The sequence below is a fragment of the Antechinus flavipes genome, chromosome 4 (genome assembly GCF_016432865.1).
Source record: "Antechinus flavipes isolate AdamAnt ecotype Samford, QLD, Australia chromosome 4, AdamAnt_v2, whole genome shotgun sequence".
NCBI classification, from domain to species: domain Eukaryota; kingdom Metazoa; phylum Chordata; class Mammalia; order Dasyuromorphia; family Dasyuridae; genus Antechinus; species Antechinus flavipes.
In genome coordinates, this window is record NC_067401.1 from 386,040,765 (window position 1) to 386,063,867 (window position 23,103).

A 23,103-nucleotide genomic window follows, 5' to 3' on the forward strand; every position below is an offset into this window, starting at 1 on the left:
TTCGGGGCATGGTTTGTGCCCTTCCTCCCTGTCCGTGCTTGCGGCTGGCCTGGCTTTCAGCCGACTCCTATCCTTGCCCCCTGAGGCACTGATATCACTATAGCTTACTTCCCAACTTGTCGACGCCCGGGTCCGAACCCGCCAGTCCAGCCCCTCGTCTTGGATACAAGGGCCATAAAATAACCGAAAGTTACGTAGCACTTTACTCACATCTCCCGGGCGGGCGGTAATATTTCCACTCTTTTACAAAAAAGGAGCAGGCCGAGGGAGGCGGGCCTGCCGCCTCCCTCCTTAACCCTATTAACTCCTTAGTAAAAACGGTTCTGCCAAGGATTGAAGAATGCCCAACCCCCAACCAGGGACATAAAACGCTTTAAGACCCGCAAAGTGGTCCCTGTGGAGCGCTGACCTTCCTAGAGCAGCAGCTCCCGAGGCACAGCCCCTCGGAGCCAGCTCCTTCCCCGGTCTAGTGGGAGCTTTGGCTTAGAGGCCTCTACATCTGGGCGGCTATGAGGCCACGTGGCAGGGAATCCATTCAAACCCAGAAGGGACAGACTACGCCAAGCACCGCGAGAGCCCTTCCGGAAAAAAGCGATTTTACAGCATCTCCAGCCCGCCGGTCTAGCCCGAGGCTACCTTTACAGCCTTTCTTTCCCCAAGCTGGACCACCCAGGTGTCGAAACCTGCCTCTGGGCTCCTATTGGCTCATCCCTAGCCACCCCCATCTGCACCTGTGGAAAGGGTTAGAACGGTCTCCCGAAGCTCAGCTCAAAAGTCGCGCCTCGGGATGGTGGGATTCAGAGCTGGTAGAGATCCTCCAACTTAGCTAGCTCATCTTAGAGAAGAGAAAGCGCGTAACTGGGAAAGGAAGTAACTTGCCTGTGGTCACAATGGCAATGTGTACTGAGGCACCTAAATAAAAATCTACCCGCTGCTAAATTCCTTGTTAGTGGAAAACAGCCCCAACCTCCCCCTGCTCAGGCTCACAACTAGGAGTCACTGCAACATCTCTCCTATGTCCCCTTCTCTCCCCACACTGCCACCGTGACCTCACAGCTGGACTAGTATAACAGTCTCCTTGTAGCTGCCTTCCTCAGGTCTCTTCCCCACTCCAATCCAGCCTCCATTCAGCCACTAAAATGAATTTCATAAAACACAGATCTCGTAATACCATCTCCCTTCGAAAAGTCCTCCATTTGGCATTCAAAGCCCTTCATAATCTAGCCTCCTCCTACCTTTCCAGGCTTCACACCTTGTTGAGGCGTTTTTCAGTTGTATCCTGCTCTTTGGAACAGACACTGGAATGGTTTGTCATTTCCTCTCCACCTTATTTTTCTAGCTGGGGAAACTGAGGCTTAGTGAAGAGTCTTCCTGACTCCAGGACCAGTATTCTATCCACTGTGCCACTTAAGCCCATCTTTTCCCACCTTCCCACCCCCAATATGCTCTTCAATGTTTCCTGAAGAAGATAAAATCTCTGATTTTAGGCATTTTCTCTAGCTGTTTCCCATACCTGAAATTCTCTCCCTCCTCATCTCCATCTCCTGTCTTCCCTGACTTTGTTTAAATCCCATCTCTTATAGGAAATGTTTTCCCAAACTTTCTTAATTTTAACATCTTCCATCTTTTTAAAATTATTTCCTATTAATCCTGTATATGACTTAAAGTATACACATTTGTTTGCTTATTATCTCCCCATTAGATTTGAAGAGACTGCTCCTAGAGAGCGGAGACTGTACATTTGCCTCTTTCTTGTAACTTCAACACTAGTACGTTGCCTGACAATTGGTACGCTTCATAAATTCTAATTACTGACCAACAGATAACTTTATATCTGTAGGAAACTTTCCCCAACCCCTTCACCCTAACATGATCTCTCTTCTAACTACTGAAACACTTTCTTTGTACATCTATTAGGAAATTTGTCATACATTGTAGTTAGTTGTCTTCTTGTCCTTTCTGTCCCAGACTACAGGAAACCCTGTCTTTGTATTCCTCTCAGCATTTAACTAGTACCTCTCTTCCACATAGTAGGCTGACAAAAACTTTTTTTGAAAGCTTGAGCAATTTGATTTGTCACTTGATTGTCATGTTGGTATAATCAAAAATTGCCTCAGAACAAGATTTGATTCATTATTTCAATTTCTGAATGTACTCTATCTCTGTCCCTAGAGATTGGACAGTGGATCTGTGTAACTATATAGTGACCCAGAATAATTCTACATACTGAAAAAAATGCTTCCTGAACATGTTTCACATAATCATTTTAATTTTTCAACCAAGACAAGATAAAAGAATAATTGACTTTTCCAGAACTCATATCTGTGTAATTGGAAGGCACTTTGCACTTTGGAAGTTATCTAATGTTAGAATATTTGATGTCCACAAAAAAAAAAAAAAAACTGTTCTCTAGTTTAAATATACCATATGAAAGTAATATCAAGAATCAGTTATATTAAATATGCCTTCTTCAAAGAAAATAATTTAATCCCTTTGTAGTTCTGCCTAATCTTAGATATAGTATCATCACATCTGAATATAAAACTAATTATGACTTTCAAATGAAGGGACAGAGAGAGAAAAATCACCTCAAACCATTAGTCATCTGACGACATAAATAACATTTAATTATATGGCTCCACTGAAAAGCACATAAAATAGCTATTCCATATCATGGAAACTTTCTCCAGTGATAACAATTTTCATTTGATTTAATAAGTATAAAATTTTTAATTTGCCCCAAAGAATAGTAGAGACTCTGATCTTGAATCTAGAAGTATAATTAAACCAATAACTTGTCCTTTAAGCAAGACACATAAAGCATAAGACTATCAAGGAGAAAGGAAGTAAGATATGTTAAGGCACTACTTGCAGAAGTTGAAGCTTGTTAAAATGCTTTTAGATCAATTAATACCTATAAAACAGCAAGTAGTTCTAGGACAAAGTTTATGAAATACAGGGTTCATAAATTTAAGATAAAAAGATTAATATTTCCTTGTTTAAAAGGAGATAAAGTATTTGATATTCTCAGAGTACTTGAAAAACAGGTTTAAAATTACAGAATTTTTTTTTTTTTAAGAACAAAGGACCTTTACTTCAAAAAGCAATAGTAAAGTCCAACAACATTTTGTTATTGGTTGTAAATAAAAATGATATCTCTGGATGGAGACTATGAAACAGCTATGTGTCAAACATGAAATCAAAAGGCACTAACATAGGTGAATTCACATGAATTCAGATAACAATATGCTAGCAAAAGAGCAATGAGAAGATGTGTCTAATGAATTAAAAAAAAAAGTCAGCAACTTGATGATCAAATATTATTGTAGGTCTTATCATAAATTATGCAGACTAAGCTGCATTATTCCCATGATATTCTCTATGTACGATATGTACTATTCCACTAAAAAGTGCTAAGAAAGCTGCTGATGCATTCTTCTGTACTTAAAATTGGTCATTACATCAATCAAAGTTAAGTCTTTCCAAATCCCAAATTAATTTTCTTTTACAAGGTTGTGGTAATAGTTCTCTTGCTTCATTTAATATTAGTACATGCAAGATTTTCTAGACATTCTATTATATGTATATGTCACAATTTGTTTCCAGGTATTCCCCAAGTGATAGACATCCACTTTTATACCTGTTTTTTGATATTACAAAAAGTTCTGCTATAAAAAATATTTGCCCATATTTTGCACAAAATATTTCCATTTTTGTGAAATAAACCCAGTAGTAGTATTTCTGAATCAAAGGGCATGCAAAGTTCAGACCAGTTCATAGCTATACCCTGTCATTGTCATTATCTTTTTTAATCACCTTTGCCAATGATGGTTGTAAGACAGAATCTCAAAGGTTTTTTTTCTTATTGTTTTTCTTATTGTTAGTTATTTGAAGCATTTTTTCATATGTTATTAATAGCCTAGATTTCTTATCTAAAGAATCAATTGCCTTTAACCATTTACATATATATTATAAAATGACCTTTGTTCTTATGTTTTTCTATCAATTCCCTATTCTTTTTTGGGGGGGAGGGGTTATTAGAGGGTGAGACAATTGGGAATTAAGTGACTTTCTCAAGGTCATACAGATTGTAAATATCATGTGTGGGACTGGATTTGAACTCAGGTCCCCCTAACTCCAGGGCCAGAGCTCTATCTATTGTACTACCAAGCTGCTTTCCCCCATGTACCTTAATACATGGTATTATCATTTCTTTCTGTTTATCATTTCTTACAGAAATATCTTTTACCAGATATTGATAAAGAGAAATTTGCTCCATTCTCTAATTGACAAATAGTCAAAGGATATAAACAGAAGTTTTCAAAAGAAGAAATCCAAGCTATTCATAACCATCTGAAAAGATGCCCCAAACCACTAATAAATTAAAGGTATACATTGAAGCAATGACATTTTATCTCACACTGTTCAAATTGACAAAATTTACATAAAAGGAAAATGACAGATGATAGAAGAGTTAGGGGAAAACATGACTCTTTTATTAATATTAATATTAATTATTTTTAAACCTAGTGGTTCCTTGCCATAATTTTCAGTTTAACCAAAATAATAATTGATGTTCATATTAATGGAACTGTAAATTGGTCATCATTCTAGAAAGCAATTTCATATCATGTCCTAGAAGTTGCTAAACAGAGCATTCCCTTTGATTCAATGATAAATATATTACTAAGGCTATACTCCTAAAGGAAGCAAAGAAAAAGGAAAATGACAAATAAGTTCAAAACTATTTATAGTAGTTCTTTTGTGGTGTCAAAGAGCTAGAAATTAAGTGTGTACCCATAAACTGGATAATGGTTGAACAAATTATAGTAGGTGAATTAATGGAAAACTATTTTACTATAAGAAATTGTGAAGAAGACAATTTCAGAGAAACTTGGAACAACTCATATGAATTGTTACAAAGCAAAATGAGAAGAACCAGGAGAACAATTTATATAATAACAACTTGTAAAGATAAACAAGAACTCTGATTAATGCAGTGACTAATATTTTATATGATCCATGTTACTCAACTCCTGACATGAAAATAGTGGATTCAAGGTACATATTAAGAGTTTTTTTGGACACAGACAGCTGGAGAATTTGTTTTATTATATATATTTGTATAAAAAGGGGTGGGAGGAATTAGATTTTTTTCAGGGGGAGAGGAGGGAAAGAATTGGGGAAGTAATGGAAAACATTTTTAAATTAGTAAAATGAAGGGATTAGGTTTAAATTTTTTTCTGTAAAGATTTTATTAGGTTTCCATCTAATTCTAAAGATACTAATTTTGTAAAAAACTTTTCAAGTTTACCAAAATTTTCCATTTTATCCCATATTCAATAACTTCTAATAACTGGTTGAGAAGATTAGCTATATGCTTTGTAGTCTAGATAAAAAGAAAGCTGGCCCCATTCTCCGACACTCAAATACAAACAGTAAGCTCTTAGGAACATCCTAGCAGAGAGCAAATTAAAACAACTCTGAGGTGTCACCTCATATGTCTCAGATTGGCTAAGATGACAGGAAAATATAATAATAAATGTTGAAGGGGATGTGGGAAAACTGGGAGACTTATGGATTGTTGGTGGAGTTGTAAAATGATCCAGCCATTCTGGAGAGCAATTTGGAATTATGCCCAAAGAGCTATCAAACTGTGCCTACCTTTTGATTCAGAAGTATCTCTACTGGGTCTATAACCCAAAGAAATCATAAAAGAAGGAAAAGGATCCACATGTGCAAAAATGTTTGTAGCAGCTCTTTTTGTGGTAGCAAAGAATTGGAAAATGAGCAGATGCCCATCAAATGGGGAATGGCCAAATTAGTTATGGTATATAAAAGTAATGGAATATTATTGTTCTGTAAGAAATGATTAACAGGTTGATTTTAGAAAGCCTGGAGTGATTTCCATGAACTGATGTTGAACCAAAAAGCAGAACCAAAAAAACATTTTACACAGCAACAAGAAGATTGTGATCAACTATGACAGACTTGGTTCTTCTCAGCAATTTAATGATTCAAGGTAATCCCAGTAAACTTTGGATAGAAAACATGTGTAAATCAACACATGCTATGTTTATTTATTTTGATTTTTCTTGTTTTTTTTTCCTCTCTCTTGGTTTTTCTCTTTTGTCCTGATTTTTCTTTCCCAATATGATTCATAAGGAAATGTGTAAAAAAAAAAATGAATGCACATATAAAATCAATAAAAGTGATATTTTACATGAACTGGGGAAAATAAAAATAAAAGAATATATTTTTTTAAAAGACAAATTACATTGAAAAACTTAGGATCAGTGCAATAATCAATACACTATTTCCTCTTTGATAGAAAAGGGAAGGACTCAGGGATACAAATAGACATATATATTTTAGATATGGACTATGAAGAATTTGCTTTGCTTGACTATACATGTTTATAATGGGAGTTTTGTTTTTCTTTCTTTTTTTTAAGTTCCTTGAAATTGATTTTTAATATTGGCTCTTATATGTTAAATTTTCTGTTGAGTTTGGGTTTGGTTGAAAAAAGTCCTGAAAATCTGCAAATTTGTTGAATGTCCATTTTTTTTCTCATTCAATATTATGGATAATTTACTGAATATGATATTTTGATCACAGGCTTAGTCCCAGGACCTCTGGTTGGGAGTTTTGTTTTTCTTTCTATTTCAATTGAGAAAAGGAGAGAAAGAAAAAGCAGATTTTTAATGATTAATTTTTTTTCATTTAAAAATTTAATGGTTGAATCACTAAACTACCCAAAGTGGTGATTAATGAATCAGTGCCAAGGAGGGAAGTCGCTCTAGTAGAGTGCTCACAAGGCAAAGATGTTGAAATCTTTTGCGATGGCTTTAACAACAATTTAGATAGCATATTTATTATCAAATTTGTTAATCAAATGAAGTTGGCCCAGAAAGCTAGTCGGACTAGGGAGTCAAAAGCATCTCAGTAGGCTAGAATGATGGGGCTGAATCTCATAAGAAATGTAATAAGCATAAATGCAAAATCTGATGTTTGGGTTCAATCAATCAACTGCACAAGTATTGGATAAGGGGACATGGATAAACTGGAATTAAGTCCATGCTTATAAGGGGACTGAGAAACGTGACATATAAGTGTCACCAGCAGGTGGCACTGTCTAGCAAAGTTAACTAGGCACCTGCCATATACTCTATTCTATTTGAATCTTGCTTACCCATAACTCAATAGTTAAGGCATCCAATAGTAAGGCATCCAATCACAAGGTTGGTCTTTATCTTGTTATTTAAGAGAGAATTGTTAATGAGATACTAATTAATTCAATTCATAATAATTATAAATATAAATAATTAAAAATAATAATGAGCATTAAATTATTGGTTTAATTAAATTAATAAGATAACTTGTATTAATAATTATTAATGAGATAACAATTCTTACTAAGACAATTGATACTATTAATAAGATAATTATTAAGAAAAGGATCATAAACCTAAGAAAAAGACCATCAATCCTATAAATCTCACAATTACAGCTCAAATTCCCCAAAGCTAAGACTAAACTATTTTAGACAAAGGTACAAAACTGTTACCTTTTTTCTGGAGGAAAAAGATTAACTAATTAATTAATGATTAATGATTCATAAAGATCATGATTAATTAATTAATAGATGTGAATCATAAGAATTTATGATTGGTCACAACATAAAACAAACTTAAGAATTAGTTTAAAGAAACAAATTATTCAGGAAATGCCTGCTAACTGCAAACATAAGGAAGGAGGCAAGGAGTTAAAATTGCACTGGTTATCGTTTCATTGATTTCAAGGAGCTAGCAATAATGAGAAGCTTCAGTACATTTAAAACATATACAGCTCTTCTCAGAAATTTGAACAGGTGGATGAGCAAGCAAGGGAGAGATGTAGCTGCACTACTCCCAGTCTCAATCTCCATTCAAAGCCCCTCCTGGAGTATCTATCTCACCAAGAATCTGACTACAGCCTGCCATCTCAAAGCTATACCTTTCTTCCTTTTATGCGTTTTCAAAACCAAACTGAAATCAAAGCTCAGTTATTTAGGCTTGGCAGACTCCCACTGCACCTTCTGATTCTACTCCTCAAGGTAAGAAGCTGCTGGGAATACTAGTTACCTAAGAGAAAGGGGGGAAAGGGAGAGAGGAAGGGAGTCTTATCCCAAAATATATATGTTACTGAAACCCCGTGTGGGTTTGAAAATAACTGATAATAAGGGAAAAGATAAGAATTTATCTGATTGGAGAAACAAAAAGAAAATGTAAAGAAGGGTAGCAAGAAAACATTCTCTAGCTGTTGACCAAGGACTTTTGCAGCAAGGAGAAGGGTTAAATTTCTATTGGGGAGTCCAACCCTTAAAAAGCTACCCCAGTTTCAAGGCACTAAGGGAAATACCCATTCAAAATCATGGCTCTCAAAACCTCATCAATGTACTTAAAAGTTAGCCAGAGGACTCATTAGCTCTGAACAAAAGCTTTCTGGTTAATAGTGAAAAGAAAAAACCTTCCAATGTCTATACAGGTTTCTACCTGTGAACTCACCCAACCAGTAAAAAAGATTTACATGAACTGATGCTGAGTGAGTATAAACATACAGAGAATGAATACAGGATACAGGATCCTGGAAACATTATTTCTTCTGGGAGTATTATCTCTGTGTATTGCATCATATCTCTGCTGTATATTTCTGGCTATACTAAGTACTCTGTGCCAGCATCTACTGGGATTTAGCTCTTCAAGATAACTGTTGACTCTCTGTTTCCTATTAAGGTGACTGGAAAAGGAGGTGGTAGCCAGAAAGTCTCTTTTTGACTATAGTAAAGTAATTAGCACAACTGCGACTTGGCCACCACATCTATCCAGAACCAACAAAAGTCAGCCAGTGTGCCCCCAGTCTAAGATTAAATTTATTCTTTTAACAACTAGAAGAAACTGTTCTTCAGTTTTTACTGATATACTAGCCTACATACCAATCAACCTTATAACCATCTAAAAGATGAGTAAAAAAAGTTTAAGCAAAATATTAAATAATTCTATTACGAAATAGCTATAGGTGATGCAATAGAAAGAACATTGGACCTAGAATCAAGAAGATGAATTCAAATTCAGCCTCAGATCTTTCTAGCTATGTGTGACCCTGTGCATGTCACTTAACCTCTGTCTTCCTCAGGGTTCATCATCAGAAAAATGATAATAATTTCACCTATCTCTCAGAGTTGTAAGGATAAAGTACCATAATATTTGTAAAATGCTTTGCAAACCTTAAATCTACATAAATGCCAGTTGTTATTACCCTTCACATCTCAGTAAGATTGGTCTTCCTACTTGACCATATCAGAGTGTTAGTGTTTAGAAACTGAACTCCAAAATATTGTTGGCATTCCAGGCCAGTGAAATATATTCTAGGTGTTTCAAAACAATTTGTAGGCTTACATTATCTCCAGTTTAAGAGGCAAAGATCTTATTAGCAGACTGTTAGCAGTCAGCTAGATTCTAAAAGAGAAAGCAATCAAGCAGTGGTGAACAAACAGTATATTTATAAAGAGAAAAAGCTTTCAGGTTTGGAGGTTTGTTTAGATTTGGATACTAACTAAACTTACTTAGTTTCAAAGAAAGCCTTTGATTTGTTCACTTTATGAAGGCTATTGATATGCTAAAGAATCAATACCAGGATTCTATTAATATGCCAATTTTATGATTTAGAGGCTGATTTAAAAATTAGAGCCAGTCTTCTTCCTTCCAAACCATTTAGTTAGGCATTCCAAAACCAGCATAACTAAGTCCATAAAACCAGCATTCTTGCATAGTTAAATTAATACAGTGTTATTATAGCAGAAATCTAGGAATCAAAAAGTTTATGCTTAATTCAATCTAAGTGACAAAAGCAACTTGGAGCCATGGTCTCTTATGTCTGAGATTACAAACACATCAAGAGTAATCCCTTCTTGAAAAGGAGCCACATGTGCAAAAATGTTTGTAGCAGCTCTTTTTGTAATGGCAAAGAATTGGAAAATGAGTCAATATCCATCAATTGGGGAATGGCTAAATGAGTTATGGCATATGAATATAATAGAATATTATAGTTCTATAAAAAATTATGAACAAACTGATTTTAGAAAGGCCTGAAAAGATTTACATGAACTGATGCTGAGTGAAACAAGCAGAACCAGGAATACATTATACATAATAACAACAAGAATGTGTGATAATCAACTATGAAACACTTAGTTCTTCTCAGTGGTTCAGTGATCCAAAACAATTCCAATAGACTTTGGACAGAAAATGCTGTCTGCATCCAGAAAAAGAACTATAGAGATTGAATGTAAATCAACATTCTTTTTTTTTTCTCTCCTATGGGTTTTCACTTTTGCTCTGATTTCTCTTTCCTAACATGATTCATAAAGCTATGTGTATAAAAAATATATACATTTTAAAAAATAATTCCTTCTTGTAACCTAGTCAGGACTTCAGCAGTCCTGACATGTTTAGGGAGTGGATAATATACCTTCTCTTTTAGGAGACTGACCACCTAAGACTGTAGCTTATGGATATTCCACCTGCTATATACCATTTGAAGAACTGAGCAGTTAGAATGTTTTCATTAAAAAGCTCTTGTGGAACAACAGCACCCTAATTTTTTAGGTTCTTTGGGGAAAGCAAAAGACACCAAGGATCATTTACAGTATTTCCTCTTTTACCAGTGCAAAGAAAGGGACAGGAAGAGCGTGTAGAGCATATCATGGATAGAGTGCTGGACTCCAGTTCAAATGTTGACCAGAACTTAATAATTATGTGACATCAGACAAGGAACTTAACCTTTCCCAGCCTCAGTTTCCTCATTTATAAAATAGAGTTGGACTCAATTGCCACCAAGCCCTCTACTCGCTCTAAATCTACATAATAACACAGCTACTAGCTTTCAGATGTTTGTCAATGTGAGGGCGATGAATGGGATAGACTATGTTTAGGACAGAAAACTATAATCTTTTAGGAGGGAGATAAAGGAGCCATAACTGAGTACCAAATTCCTATCCCTTCATCATAGTTTTCTTAGCTTTTCCTCTCCTGATTTCCTCTGCCAAGTGGGAGTTCTATAATCAAACTTCCTCACCTTTATCCAAAGACAAGACATGGTAGGAGGCAACAGGATCACATTTTATCAAATGTGGTTAGAGCAGCAAAAGCACATTAAACACACCTGGGGCTTTCAATTTGAAATTGGCAAATTTCCATTAATAAAATTAACTCAGAATTAGCAAACCTCCTTCCTCTCCTGTAACAATAACAGCTAATGCTTATAAAATGCATTAAGGTTGGTAAAGTGCTTTACATAGCTATTATCTCATTTGATCTGCACAACAACCCTGTCAGGCAGATGCTATTATTATCTTCATTTTACAGATGTAGGAACTGGGGTAGTGCATAAAAGGTGGGGAGGAGCAGTTAAGTGGCAGAGTGGGTAAAATGCTTGGAGTTCAAATTCTTGTCCCGATTAAGTGATTTGCCCAAGATCAGAGATGGAGGGATATGTAGAAGGAAAAGCAGAGGAGCCAGTGTCCCTGGTTGTAGAGTACCTGAGAAGGATAAGTGGGGTAGGTGTAAGAAGCCTTTATTGCTATCCTAATAGTACCAGCTTGATTAAAAAATGAAGTCATATCAGAACATTCATTGTTTCAGCAGAAAAATAAGTTGTAGAAGGAGGGCTTATAGTATAAAATAAAAAACAAAAACAAAAACTTGGGCTGGCAGAAACAAGACAGGAAAATGCTTCTCTCACTTCTTTTCAGAAGTTGGGGGTGGGGAAGTGAGAGAGTGCAGAGGGGTGCCTGGGGTTGTGTGAAATATTGCATATTCCGTTAAATTTGGTTGGTATATATTGTTTTTAATGAATTTAATTTCTCTCTCTCTCTGTGTCTCTCTCTGTATCTCTCTGTCTCTGTCTCTCTGTCTGTCTCTCTGTCTCTCTCTGCCTCTTTGTCTGTCTCTCTGTCTCTATCTCTGTCTCTGTCTCTGTCTGTCTCTCTGTCTCTGTCTCTCTCTCTCTTTTTTAATCTTTACTATAATGAATGATAGGATAGCTGAGTGATGGCAGTGCCAGACTTGGAGTCAGATAAACTTATCTTCCTGAATTCAAATTTGGCCTTAGACACTTACTAGCAAAGTGACCCTAGACAAGTCATATACTTCTGTTTACCTCAGATTCCTTACCTATCAAACAAGTTGAAGAAAGAAATGACAAACCACTCCAACATCTCTGCCCAAGAAAACCCCAAATGAAGTTGACAGTCAGACATGACTGAAAACAAATGACAACAAAAAATAAGGGATGGCTCCCTGGATAGAAGGCAGGAGAGGAATATATGCTGAAATGAAAGAGAGATTTAAATATATATATATATGTATATATATATATATATTTATATATATACAGAGAGAGAGAGAGAGAACTGAGTTTTTTCTAATTGTGGCTCTGCCGTTAACTTGTAAGATATCAGAAAAGTTTATTTCATCTTTCTAGATTTAAATTCCCATCATTTAAAGTCAAATGAGAGATTTGGACTAATTGATCTTTAGGGTCTCTTCCAACTCTGAGAGTCAATGAATTTTTTTCTTCTGTTATTCTTGGTGGAACAAGGATTATTCCCATAATGCCCTATAACCTATCCTACACACTCTCTCCCATATACCCATCCAAACAGATGCTTGGAGAGGGGAGTGGTGGGCAGGCCCACCATTCAAGAGAAACAATGGTTGTCAGGGGACTATGACCTACTTGGATCCAGCTTTGGCCAAACTCAAAAGAGGCAAGTTCTGGTCCCATCCAGCTGGGTCCAGTCCCAAATCCTGCCCCAAAGGGGTTAAAGTTTATTCTACTGAACTTTGGAGAAAGCTCTGAAATCTGAAGAAGCATCTGAGCCTTGTCTTCTGTGTACCCTGGGAACAAGAAACGGGGGAAAAAAACAAAACAAAACAAAACAAAAAAACCCAACAACTTAGATGAATGAGCCTGGAACTTCAACAATGGTGAGGAGTTTGAAGTGGATAGAATTTTGAATGTATTTCTTTCTGATCCTTTTGCTCACTGTTTCCTTCACAATTGTGGAGATTCAAAGCATGGGGAACATCCAGGAAAGGCTTTGCTAAAAAAAAAAAAAAAAAAAAAAAAAATTCACATTTTCATTTTCAACTAAAAACTGAAAAGATTTAAAAGAAAAAGGTGGGGCAGGGATCTAATAATAAGGGAAATAAGCATAAGTTCAGAAAGGAGAAGGGAGGGCTGGCATTTAGGGATCATTGAAGGCAAAGCATTTTTTATTTTCCTCCCTGCCTACCTTCTATCCCCAAATACATGGCTTCTATCTTACATAGTTCTTCCAGGCAGTCTATTTAAAGAAAAAGGCTTTTTTTTTTTAAATCTCATTTCTTACCTACTCTTAATCATTGAATAATTATTGCCTCAGACAAGTGAAACCTGGGAAAAAATCTTAGCTTAAAAAAAGTCATTCTGCTCTGTATATTGCCATTGGACTCCAAAGATTCTAGACAAAGTTAGGCTGGTAACTTTTCACTGCTTTGCTTCACTTAAATTCAATTCACTTGCAAGTCAAGACATTACCTTTCTGACATCATTAATCCTCTTTGAGAATGAAGGACAAACAACAATTAGAGGAAAGCAGGCTTCCTTTAATTAGCAAACCACTTGGGACACTAAAAGGCAGAAGTCATCCTGGGAAGTCTCCATTCATTATAGGAAGACTGTGTCTATTCAGTTTGGCTAAGAGGTAAAAGCTCAGGGGAAGAAAAAATACAAGTGGTGAGCAGTCATTCAATAAATAGAAAGGCAAGGGACAGTCTCTGCTCTCAAAGAACCCACAGTTTAAGGGGGGATGTGACATGCAAACTGCTCTTAGGATACATAGGATAAATGGGAAATAATCAACAGAGGGAAGACATTGGAATTAAAAGGGAAGGGAGAAGGGAAAGATGTCATGTGCCTAAAACAAAAAGAGAGGAAAAAAAAAAAAAGAAATTCTATATGGACAGCTCTAGTCTTGGGTGAAAATAAAGTCTTTCCAGTTTTTAATTCTGAATCTTAGCCCCTTCTCATAAAATCGCAGAATATCAAGACCCGAAGGAATTATGCATTATCTAATCCATCCCTCTCATGTTACTAATGAGGAATTGTGGTTCAAAGAAAATAAAAAAACTCACTCAAGGTCCTATATAACTAGTTAGTTTGGGAGCCAGGACTAGAATTCAGTTCTATAGAATTCCATCTGTGTGCCTCTTTTTTAATTACACCACGAAGCTTGTTCTCACTCTTCTCTACAGAACTGTACTTCACCCTAAGGACCATGTGTCTTTCTACTCAGCTCTGTATCTTAGTGCTAACAGGCTCAGTGCTTCTCAGTATCTTCAGCAGTTTGGAAGCTACTATCATCACTGATGAAGACCAAGCCCTGGTAAGTAACAGAACCAAGTGGCAATAATTTCTGAGATTAATTCAACTGATGGGGGTGAACCCTGAAATGGTGTCCCCTTTAATCTGTAAAAGAAGGGAGATTCGGGTCTCAGACTCTCCCCTGGGAAAAGCATACCTTCCCAGACAAGCCCTTCCCAAACTGTGGCTTCATTCAATTGGAGATCTTGGTCAAATCACCTTCCATTGAAACTGAAATCTTTTGGGGGTGGCCCGGATCCCCTTCAAGGGAACTGGGAAAAGCCAGTTAAATGATTTTATTCAATTGGAGATCTCTGTCTAATGGTCCTTTATTGATTAGCCCAGACAGCTCCCAGCCCCAGGCCAACATTTGCCCATATAACTAGGGATTAGTTACCACACCTTTGCCAAATTCGAATTTTGCCTGCTAAGAAAGCCTCCTCCTTAGTGAACAATAAAAATCCTTTTTTGCCACAGATTTTGGGATTTACAAATTCCTCGAAACAGAGGGGATCTCTCTCCCTCTATTCCCACACCTCAACACAAGCAATCAAAATGCACCTTGATTAAGCAACTACTATGGGTCAATTACTGTGCTAGTCACTGGGAATATAAAGACAAAAATAAGTATAATCTCTCTTTGTCACAAAGATTTTGGATATTAGATTTTGGAACTCTAAGTAGAGGAATTATACAGGGTTCGTAAAAAAAAAAAAAAAAACTTCATGAGGTTTGGGACTATATCCTAAAATTTCTTCTGTATCCTTTATAGTGACTAGCACAATTCTAAACACATAATAGATCCATAAAATATATTAGATGGTTGTTCAATCTCCACATAGAATGGAGTGGAGGATCTACGGAAGGGATCCCACTCTGCCTTTTTCAGTTAGAGTTTGGAAGTTATTCCTAAAAAGCTGGTGCTAATCCTATTCTCAGGAAGCAAAGAAGAACTTGACTTGGCTGATAGCCCAGGAGCAGGTCACATCTGGGGAAGAGAGCCTCTTGAGAAATTTTAAGGAATGGCAGAACAACTCAGACCTCTTCTATAATGTCTCCTATCAGCATCTGGCTGGAACCCCGTCCCAACAGAAGAGTGAGTTCCTGGGAGGGAAGCTTGTGGGAAAATTAACTCTCTTCAGAGGGGTAAGAGTAAGATAGCTGAGGGAGAAGGTGCAATCATATCTTAACAGGGTTCTGAAGAAAGAAGAGGGAATGATGGTTTAGGAGGGGAGATGGAAAGAAAACTATAGGTAGTAAAGAGAATGAATGAGCTTCTTGGGAATCCTTTACACTGTGTTCTCTAGGTTCTCAGAACCTTGGAACCAATGAGACTCAAGAGATTATATAGCCCAAAGTTTATTAGTCTGTGGCCCTGAAATGATGCTAGCCAAACCAAGGCAGCCTCTAGAACAAATGATGAGGGATGTCAGGTTTGTATGGTGACAGAATCATAGCTCTAAGACCAGAAGAGACTTTATAGATCACTTTTCTGATACCTCTTCATTTTACAATTTAGGAAACTGAGTCTTGTAGAGGTGAAGAGCTTGCCCAAATATCACTCAGTCACTAAGTGGAAGAGCTGGTATTCAAACCCGGGTCCTCTTACATCAAATCCAGCACTTACTTCCCCCACCTAATTCTCCTCCACTAATCCTCCCTACTTTGTCTACTCTAAAGCCATTTCAAAGGGGATAAAGGGCCCAAGAAAAGAAAGGACTTGGATTGGGCTGAAGGATCAGATTTAGACATTCCAAGCAGGCGAATTCTTTGAGTGAAGGTGAAAAAGTGGTATATAGGCATGAGATAGTTGGCTAGAACTGAGGGAGGAGAAGGACATAAGTCTAGAAAACCAAGTTTGGTCTAGATCATGAAGGGTTTTGAATGTCAGCCGAAGAAGTTTAGACTTTAACCTTTAGGCATTAGGGAGTTATTAATGTTTTAATATAATAATAATAATAATAATAGCAAGGAAATGACATGATCAGAACCATTCATTAGGATAATTTGAGACTACTAGAAATACTAAGGGAATTGGCAGAGGAAATACTAAGCAAAGTTTCTTGAACTATGGGTCACATCTTCATACATAATTGAATGTGGGGGTTGTGAAATTTATTATGTGATTTATTATAAGTAAATATTTGATTTTCATACTTATTTTATATCCCTAGATACACCCAGGGTTGTATACAAATTTCTCAATTAAAAAGGAGTCATGAGTAGAAGTTTTAAAAGCCCCAGAATAGGGAAAATGGGAGATCAATTATGAGCTTACAGGCTGAAGTTTGTAGAAAAAGGAGGTAGGAGAGAATGGGAAGAACACTGGGTTTAGGAGTCAAGAATTCTTGTTTATAGTATAGCCTCTGCCACTTATTAGCAATATGAATGTGGGCAAGTCATTTCCCTTTTTTTAGATCTCATTTTCTAAATCCATAAAATGAAAGATTTGGACCAGTAAAGTGCCTTTTGCCTGATTGTCTCTAACTTTTGGTTGTTTCTAGAAAGATGATCTTGGGTGAGTTATTTATGTCTTTCTCTTCATCTATAAAATGAGGGGAGTTGGAAAAAATGATCTCTACACTCATATCTTAAAGTCCTATGATTCTCAAAAATGAAAATTTTCACTTAACCTCTGAATAATTTGTCAAACCTTAACCTAGGCTATCTAGTTTGCTAAGAGGATTAAGAAAGAGGCAATTAAAAAAGGAAAGACAGAAAACAGGGGCAGTAGAGAAGGGCTAAGGAAGCGTCCCAACCCCATCACATACAAGTCCTCTAACTAGCTCCTAAACTTTCTCCCCAGAGCTGCTAACTCTAGGACTGTGCTCCAAGCAGGGGATATACCTCATGCACACTTTGCAGTCAGTGTTCAAGTCTTCCTCCAAGAGTGAACTGATGTACTTCACAGTGGTGGTCCACCTCTCTGATTCTGACCCTAAATCACTCAGACAGAGGAGCTTCAATATTAGCAGAATCTTTGCCCCGCAGATCCTCAGAGGGCAGCTGCTCGTGATCCACACCCCTCTTGCTGCTTATTCCTCCTTGGAAAACCTAAAAACCAACGGGAGTGAGCCCTTCCTCAATCCTATCCTGTTTAAGCAGATTGCAGACTATGCCTTTCTTATGAACTTCGCTGCCAACCTCTCTGACTACTTTCTGATGATTGAGGACAATGTCCGCTGCGCTCCCAACTTCATCGCTGACATACAAAGGGCACTGGCGATCTGGAAGGAGAGGCCCTGGGTGATCATGGAATTCTCTCAGCTGGACCTCACAGGCAAGCTCTGTCACTCCAGGGACCTTCCCCGTCTGGCCTCTTTCTTCCTCTACTATCTGAACTCGCCTCCTGAGAAGCTCTTCTCTACCTTCTACAAGATGCTAGGCCAGGAAAAACCCATCCAATTTAGCCCCTCGCTCTTCCGGTCCATGGACTTCTCCATCCATGAAGACAACTTCTCCTCTGACAATCCCTTTCATGATCAAGTCAGTTCCTTAAAACCAAAGGACAAATTTCAAGAAAACAATTTTGGGAAACCCAACAACCCACCAGCATTCATCTACACTGACATGCAGATTTTTAAAGACTATCTACCTGAGAAAGCCTATAGCCTGGAAGAGGATTTCTTCTGGGCGCTGGAACCTATGGCAGGCAACCACTTGACTGTGGCTTTGGAGGAACCAGCTAAAATAAGACGAGTGCAAGTTTTAACAGGCCCAGAAGAAGAGCTAGTGTTCCTACTTGGGGGAAAGGTAGAGCTGGGTTATAATCGCAGTGAAAACACCAAAGATTGTATGTACTATGTCCCACTTGGAGCACTACAAAATGGGAAATTTGATCATAAAATGCTGTACAAAGAAATGGAAAATAGGGTAAGCTGCCTGAGGCTAGTGGTGACAACTACCCAGGATGAGTGGATTATGATCAAACACATCAATATTTGGACAGCCTGAGGAACAGTGGAGAAGGAGGGTACAATGAAGGAGAGGGACCCAATCTGGAGTCTGTAATGACAAAGGGGACAGAAAAATAAAACACTGAAAAACAGCCAGGGGCATTTTTTGAGAGTAATAATAGCCATAACATTAATGTCAACAACAATAGTTACCTATTTATATATGTATATATACACATATATATATATATATATATATAACTAACTTTAATATTGGCAAAGCACTTTACTTATATCTCTCCTTTGAATGGACAAGTTGATAAAGAGCAGAGACCCCTTTCTATCCTTGGAAGGAGTCACATGGCAGTAAGGAGATCCATTCCTTCAAATCTATCCACCCTCCTAAATTGCCTTCCCCAGTCCAGCATGAGCAAATGATCCTGAAAACTCCAGGATGTTTATCCTGTCTGTCTATCCTTAAAACCAAGTGAATTTAGGGATAAAATTACCTTTTATCCACACTGCCAAGAATGTGTTTGATTATGAGAAACCTCAGGGGACCCAGATATACTGGAAGTTGCTGTTTTTTAAGTTTATGCAATAGTGGATTTTTTTTAAATACCAAGGAAGTAATTTCACTAGTTGAGCCCTTCCAGGACTCCCTATGGGGGTAGACCAGCAACCTAACTCCCGGGCATTTGGCTTTAGTAAGTAGTAGAGGACAACCTGAGGACAGAAAGGTTGCACAGAGGATAGAGCCAGGTCTGAAAAACAACTGAGCAATAAAAAAAAGAGGCAAAACCACATAATAGAGCCTTAATAAGAGGGAAATGGGCAGCTTTGGACCTGATGCCATTAGCAATCATCTATCCTCATTTATCTCTTTCAAATAATCCTCCCCCAACTCATCCTTACCCCAAGCAAGCCAAGCTATAATGAGAGGACAACTAAGCCCTGTACTCCCCAAGGAGACCACCATGGGTAGAATTTCAATAAATACTGATTTTTGTAAGACTGGTGATAGTTCCTTTCCTCCAAAAGAGCTCAGAATGAAGTCTTTGGGTTGAAATATATTGATCCTTACACTATCCTTATGAATAGGAAAGATCAAAGATCTTGAGGAACCTGAAATTAATAGATACTCAATAACTTACCCCAAGTTACAACAAAGCAAGGGGAGAAGGTTGGAACACAGATGTCCTCAATCCTAACACATAGTGTCTTATTAACTACATTCCAATTCCAGTTTTTCATGGAATCTGTCCTATCTGACTCTCTTCCTTTCTGGGAATTATCTAGGTAGAAGAAGGATTCTCAATATAAAGAGTGGCACATCTATTTTTTCCATTATTGAGCCACAAACTAAGATGTCATGATGCCATTGAGCTTTGAATAGGGAGAGGGAACGGAAGTCTTGACCCTCACTCGGGGATCTCAGGCCAAGAAATGAAGTTTACTTTTGTTTGAGGTTTGGGTAGAATAAGACTTATAACCAGAATAAAATAACAAAAAAGGCACCTTTTCAAAAGAAAAGGATTAGATTGACGGACCAACAAGATAAAACTGTACGTTAAGAAGCTACACACAAAGAATTAATACAAAGTGAACAGAGCCAAAAGAACAAGATGTACCATGACTATATCAGTACAAATGAAAATGTCACTAAAAGTAATGGTCTCGGAGAGCAAGTAATAAAACAAAACTCTGTCTTCACAGAGTAGAGGGAAACAATCAGAGAAAAATGGTTTTTAAATGTTTATATGATCATACTGTCTTGGGTATTTTTGAGGCAGGAGCAGAATTATGGTACAATTTTCTCTTAGTTCTCCTACCTGTCTGGCCACATTATCCAGGGTTCTGTCCTACACCCTGACCTTTTCTCCATTTTTTCTTCTCTCCTTTGGTAACTTCATTATCTCTAATGGTTTCAACTATCTCTACATGGATGATTCCTAAATCTATATATCTAGCCTGAGTCTCCCTCCAAAGTTCCAATTAGGCAAGTCTAACTTTTCATTGGAAATTTCAAACAGGACATGCCATAAGTATCTCAAACTCAACATGTTCAAAATCTTATGATCTTTTCCTTTTTTCAAAAGCTAAATGTGTATTTGTGGATACAGCTGTAATTATTCTCCTATGTCCTAGTACCCATTAACAACTGCCTGTTAGACATTTCTAAATGCATGTACAATTAGAATCTCACATTCAGTATGCCTGAAACTGAACTCATTCTCTTTTCTTCCCAAATCTACCCTCCTTTCTAATTTCTCTTTTCCTGTTGAGGGCATCACCATCCTTTCAGTTAGCTAGGTTAGCAACTTTAGAGTTATCCTCAACTGCTCATCTTCATTGAACTCCACCATATCCATTCTGTTGCCAAGTCTTACCAACTCTACGGCACAAAATCTTTCATATCTGTCCTCCTACCCTCACATGTCCACCATTATAGTTCATAGTCATTATTTTTCATCTAGAAGTAATACATAAAGTTCTCACTTTATATAAATTTAACAACATAAAGAATTTTAAAAGAAATTACATTCCCCCCAAATTCCAATTATGTTAATTTTTACTGTACAGTACTGTGCAGTCTCTCTCTTTCTTTCTCTCTCTCTCTCGTTTCTCCCTCTTTGTCTCTCTCTCCTCCTTCCATTTTTGCCCCTTTTCCTCCCCCATATTGGGGGCAAATTCAAGTTAACACAAAAATCGATTTATGTAGAGGTATTCACAATGGTCTGTAGTGTCTTAATCAGTCTTCTGTCTCAAATCTCCTCTCCAATCATTCTTCAGATAGCTATATAGTAGTGTTCCTAAAGCACACATCTGACTATGTCACTTCCCTATTTTAAAACTTCCAATGGCCTCTATTATCTCTAGGATTATATCCAAACTCCTTGGTTTGACATTTAAAGTCCTTCACAATTTGACTTCAAGTTTTCCAAACATTTCATGTTACCTTCTTTCATGAATTCTACATTCTTTTCCTCATCTGCAACATTCCATGTTTAATTTCTGTCCTCTGAACTGTGCTCCCCTAGGGACTCAAACTCAAATGTACTCCCTTCTCCTCTCTGCCTCTTAGAGTCTTTAGTTCCCTTCAGAGGCCAATTCAAGTATCATTTTCTCATTGGAAAATTCCCATACAAAGCCCATATTCCTCCCTGCTGCTCATCCCAGATGCCAAATAGCCCACTCCATGAAATTGCAAATATTTTGTATTTACTTACAACGTATTCAAGCAATGGCTGGACAATCATTTGTCTGGAAAGTTAAAATGAATTACTTTGGAGTATGGATTGTACTCTAGTTGTTAAATCCCTTCAGTTTTAAAAGTATGATTCTATGAGTCAGATGATACTACTATTGTTTGGGGGCAGAGGAGGAAAAGATTGTTCAGAATTGGTGGATATTCTAAGATTAAATGTCAGATTTCTGTACTTTGGCACTTGGGACAGTCTGAGCTCTACCACAAGATATGCTTGAGAAAAGAGTTGCTGTCAAGGCCTTAGCTATAGTTGTGACAAACACATTACTGTTATTTAGACCTGAATACATAGAGAACAGCTTACAGTACAGCCCAAAAAATAAGAATTCTTCAGGGACAGTAGCCTGAGACATACCAGCAAGAACAGCTCTACAGATCACCCTCCCCCAAATACATTTTTCTCCAAAAAGAGATTTCTCCTAGATCTTTCTCTCTCCCTACCTTTTGCAATCACCTATACATCTTTATAATGGACCAACTTAGAACAATTATTAGTCCAGATAATCTTTTTCTTCTTGCTTTTTTATGCATCTATAGGCAAAATCTCCAGTAGAAGAGAGATCAGCACACTAAGACGATTTGCAATAGTTGCTATCTTCCTGAATCTGTAGCTTGTGTATTCTGATTCCTTAAAGTAACAGATGTCAACTTAGTGTGAGGTTTCTAGTCAAATACCAGTTCTTGGGGCTGTTATGTTCAACATCTTTATCAATGCAAGTACCTACTATGTTACAAGGGATTGAGCTAGAAGCTGCAGATATGGGATTTTTTTTTAATTACCCAATTTCTGTTCTCATATAGATTATAATCCACCAAGAGGAATATGATATATGAGGGCTAAGTGTATTAACAACATAGAATATCATGGGGAAAGGACAAAAATATAAAAATTCTAAAGCAGATGTATGTAGGGGACATATTGGACCCTGACTTTGGGCCCTAGGCTGGCCTATAAAAATTACTAACATAAGCCTTTTCTTTTTTTTCTTTTTCTTTACAAAATAAAAGGATAGTTTTCAACATTCACCCCTGCAAAAAATTGTGTTCCAAATTGTTTTCCTTCCCTTCCCCCCACTTCCTCCCCTAGATGGCAAGTAATCCAATATGTGAAATATGTGCAATTCTTCTATACATATTTCCACAATTATCATGGTACACAAGAAAAGTCAGATCAAAAAGGACAAAAAAAAAAAAATGAGAAAAAAACAAAATGCAAGCAAACAACAAAAAAGGTGAAAATACTATGTTGTGATCCATACTCAGTCCCCACAGTCTTCTCTCTGGGTGCAGATGGCTCTCATCAACACAAGACCATTGATACTGGCTTGAATCACCTCTCTGTTGAAAAGAGCCACCATAAGAATTAATCATCATAATGATCTCCTGGTTCTGCTCATTTCACTCAGCATCAGTTCATGTCAGTCTCTCCAGGCCTTTCTGAAATCCTCCTGCTGGTCGTTTTCTTACAGAACAATAATATTCCATAACATTCAT

At 37.2% G+C, this 23,103-nt stretch overlaps 1 protein-coding gene across 1 annotated transcript; it reads left to right on the top strand.

Moving 5' to 3' along the window:
* The first annotated feature begins 12,787 nt into the window (after positions 1 to 12,787).
* LOC127562699 (alpha-1,6-mannosyl-glycoprotein 4-beta-N-acetylglucosaminyltransferase-like) lies at positions 12,788 to 18,493 on the top strand. The gene is made up of 4 exons (XM_051998607.1): positions 12,788 to 13,028; positions 14,337 to 14,467; positions 15,385 to 15,541; positions 17,252 to 18,493. The coding sequence occupies exons 2-4, from the start codon at positions 14,360 to 14,362 to the stop codon at positions 18,397 to 18,399; spliced, it is 1,413 nt and encodes a 470-aa protein (XP_051854567.1). The 5' UTR covers positions 12,788 to 13,028; positions 14,337 to 14,359; the 3' UTR covers positions 18,400 to 18,493.
* Positions 18,494 to 23,103: the final 4,610 nt, after the last annotated feature.

Excerpts from the sequence above, each read along its gene's own strand:
- LOC127562699 (XM_051998607.1), top strand. The coding sequence starts at position 14,360 with ATGTGTCTTTCTACTCAGCTCTGTATCTTAGTGCTAACAGGCTCAGTG. Across the intron at positions 14,468-15,384 it reads CTGATGAAGACCAAGCCCTG|GAAGCAAAGAAGAACTTGAC; the intron begins GTAAGTAACAGA and ends TCCTATTCTCAG. Across the intron at positions 15,542-17,251 it reads AACCCCGTCCCAACAGAAGA|AGCTGCTAACTCTAGGACTG; the intron begins GTGAGTTCCTGG and ends CTTTCTCCCCAG.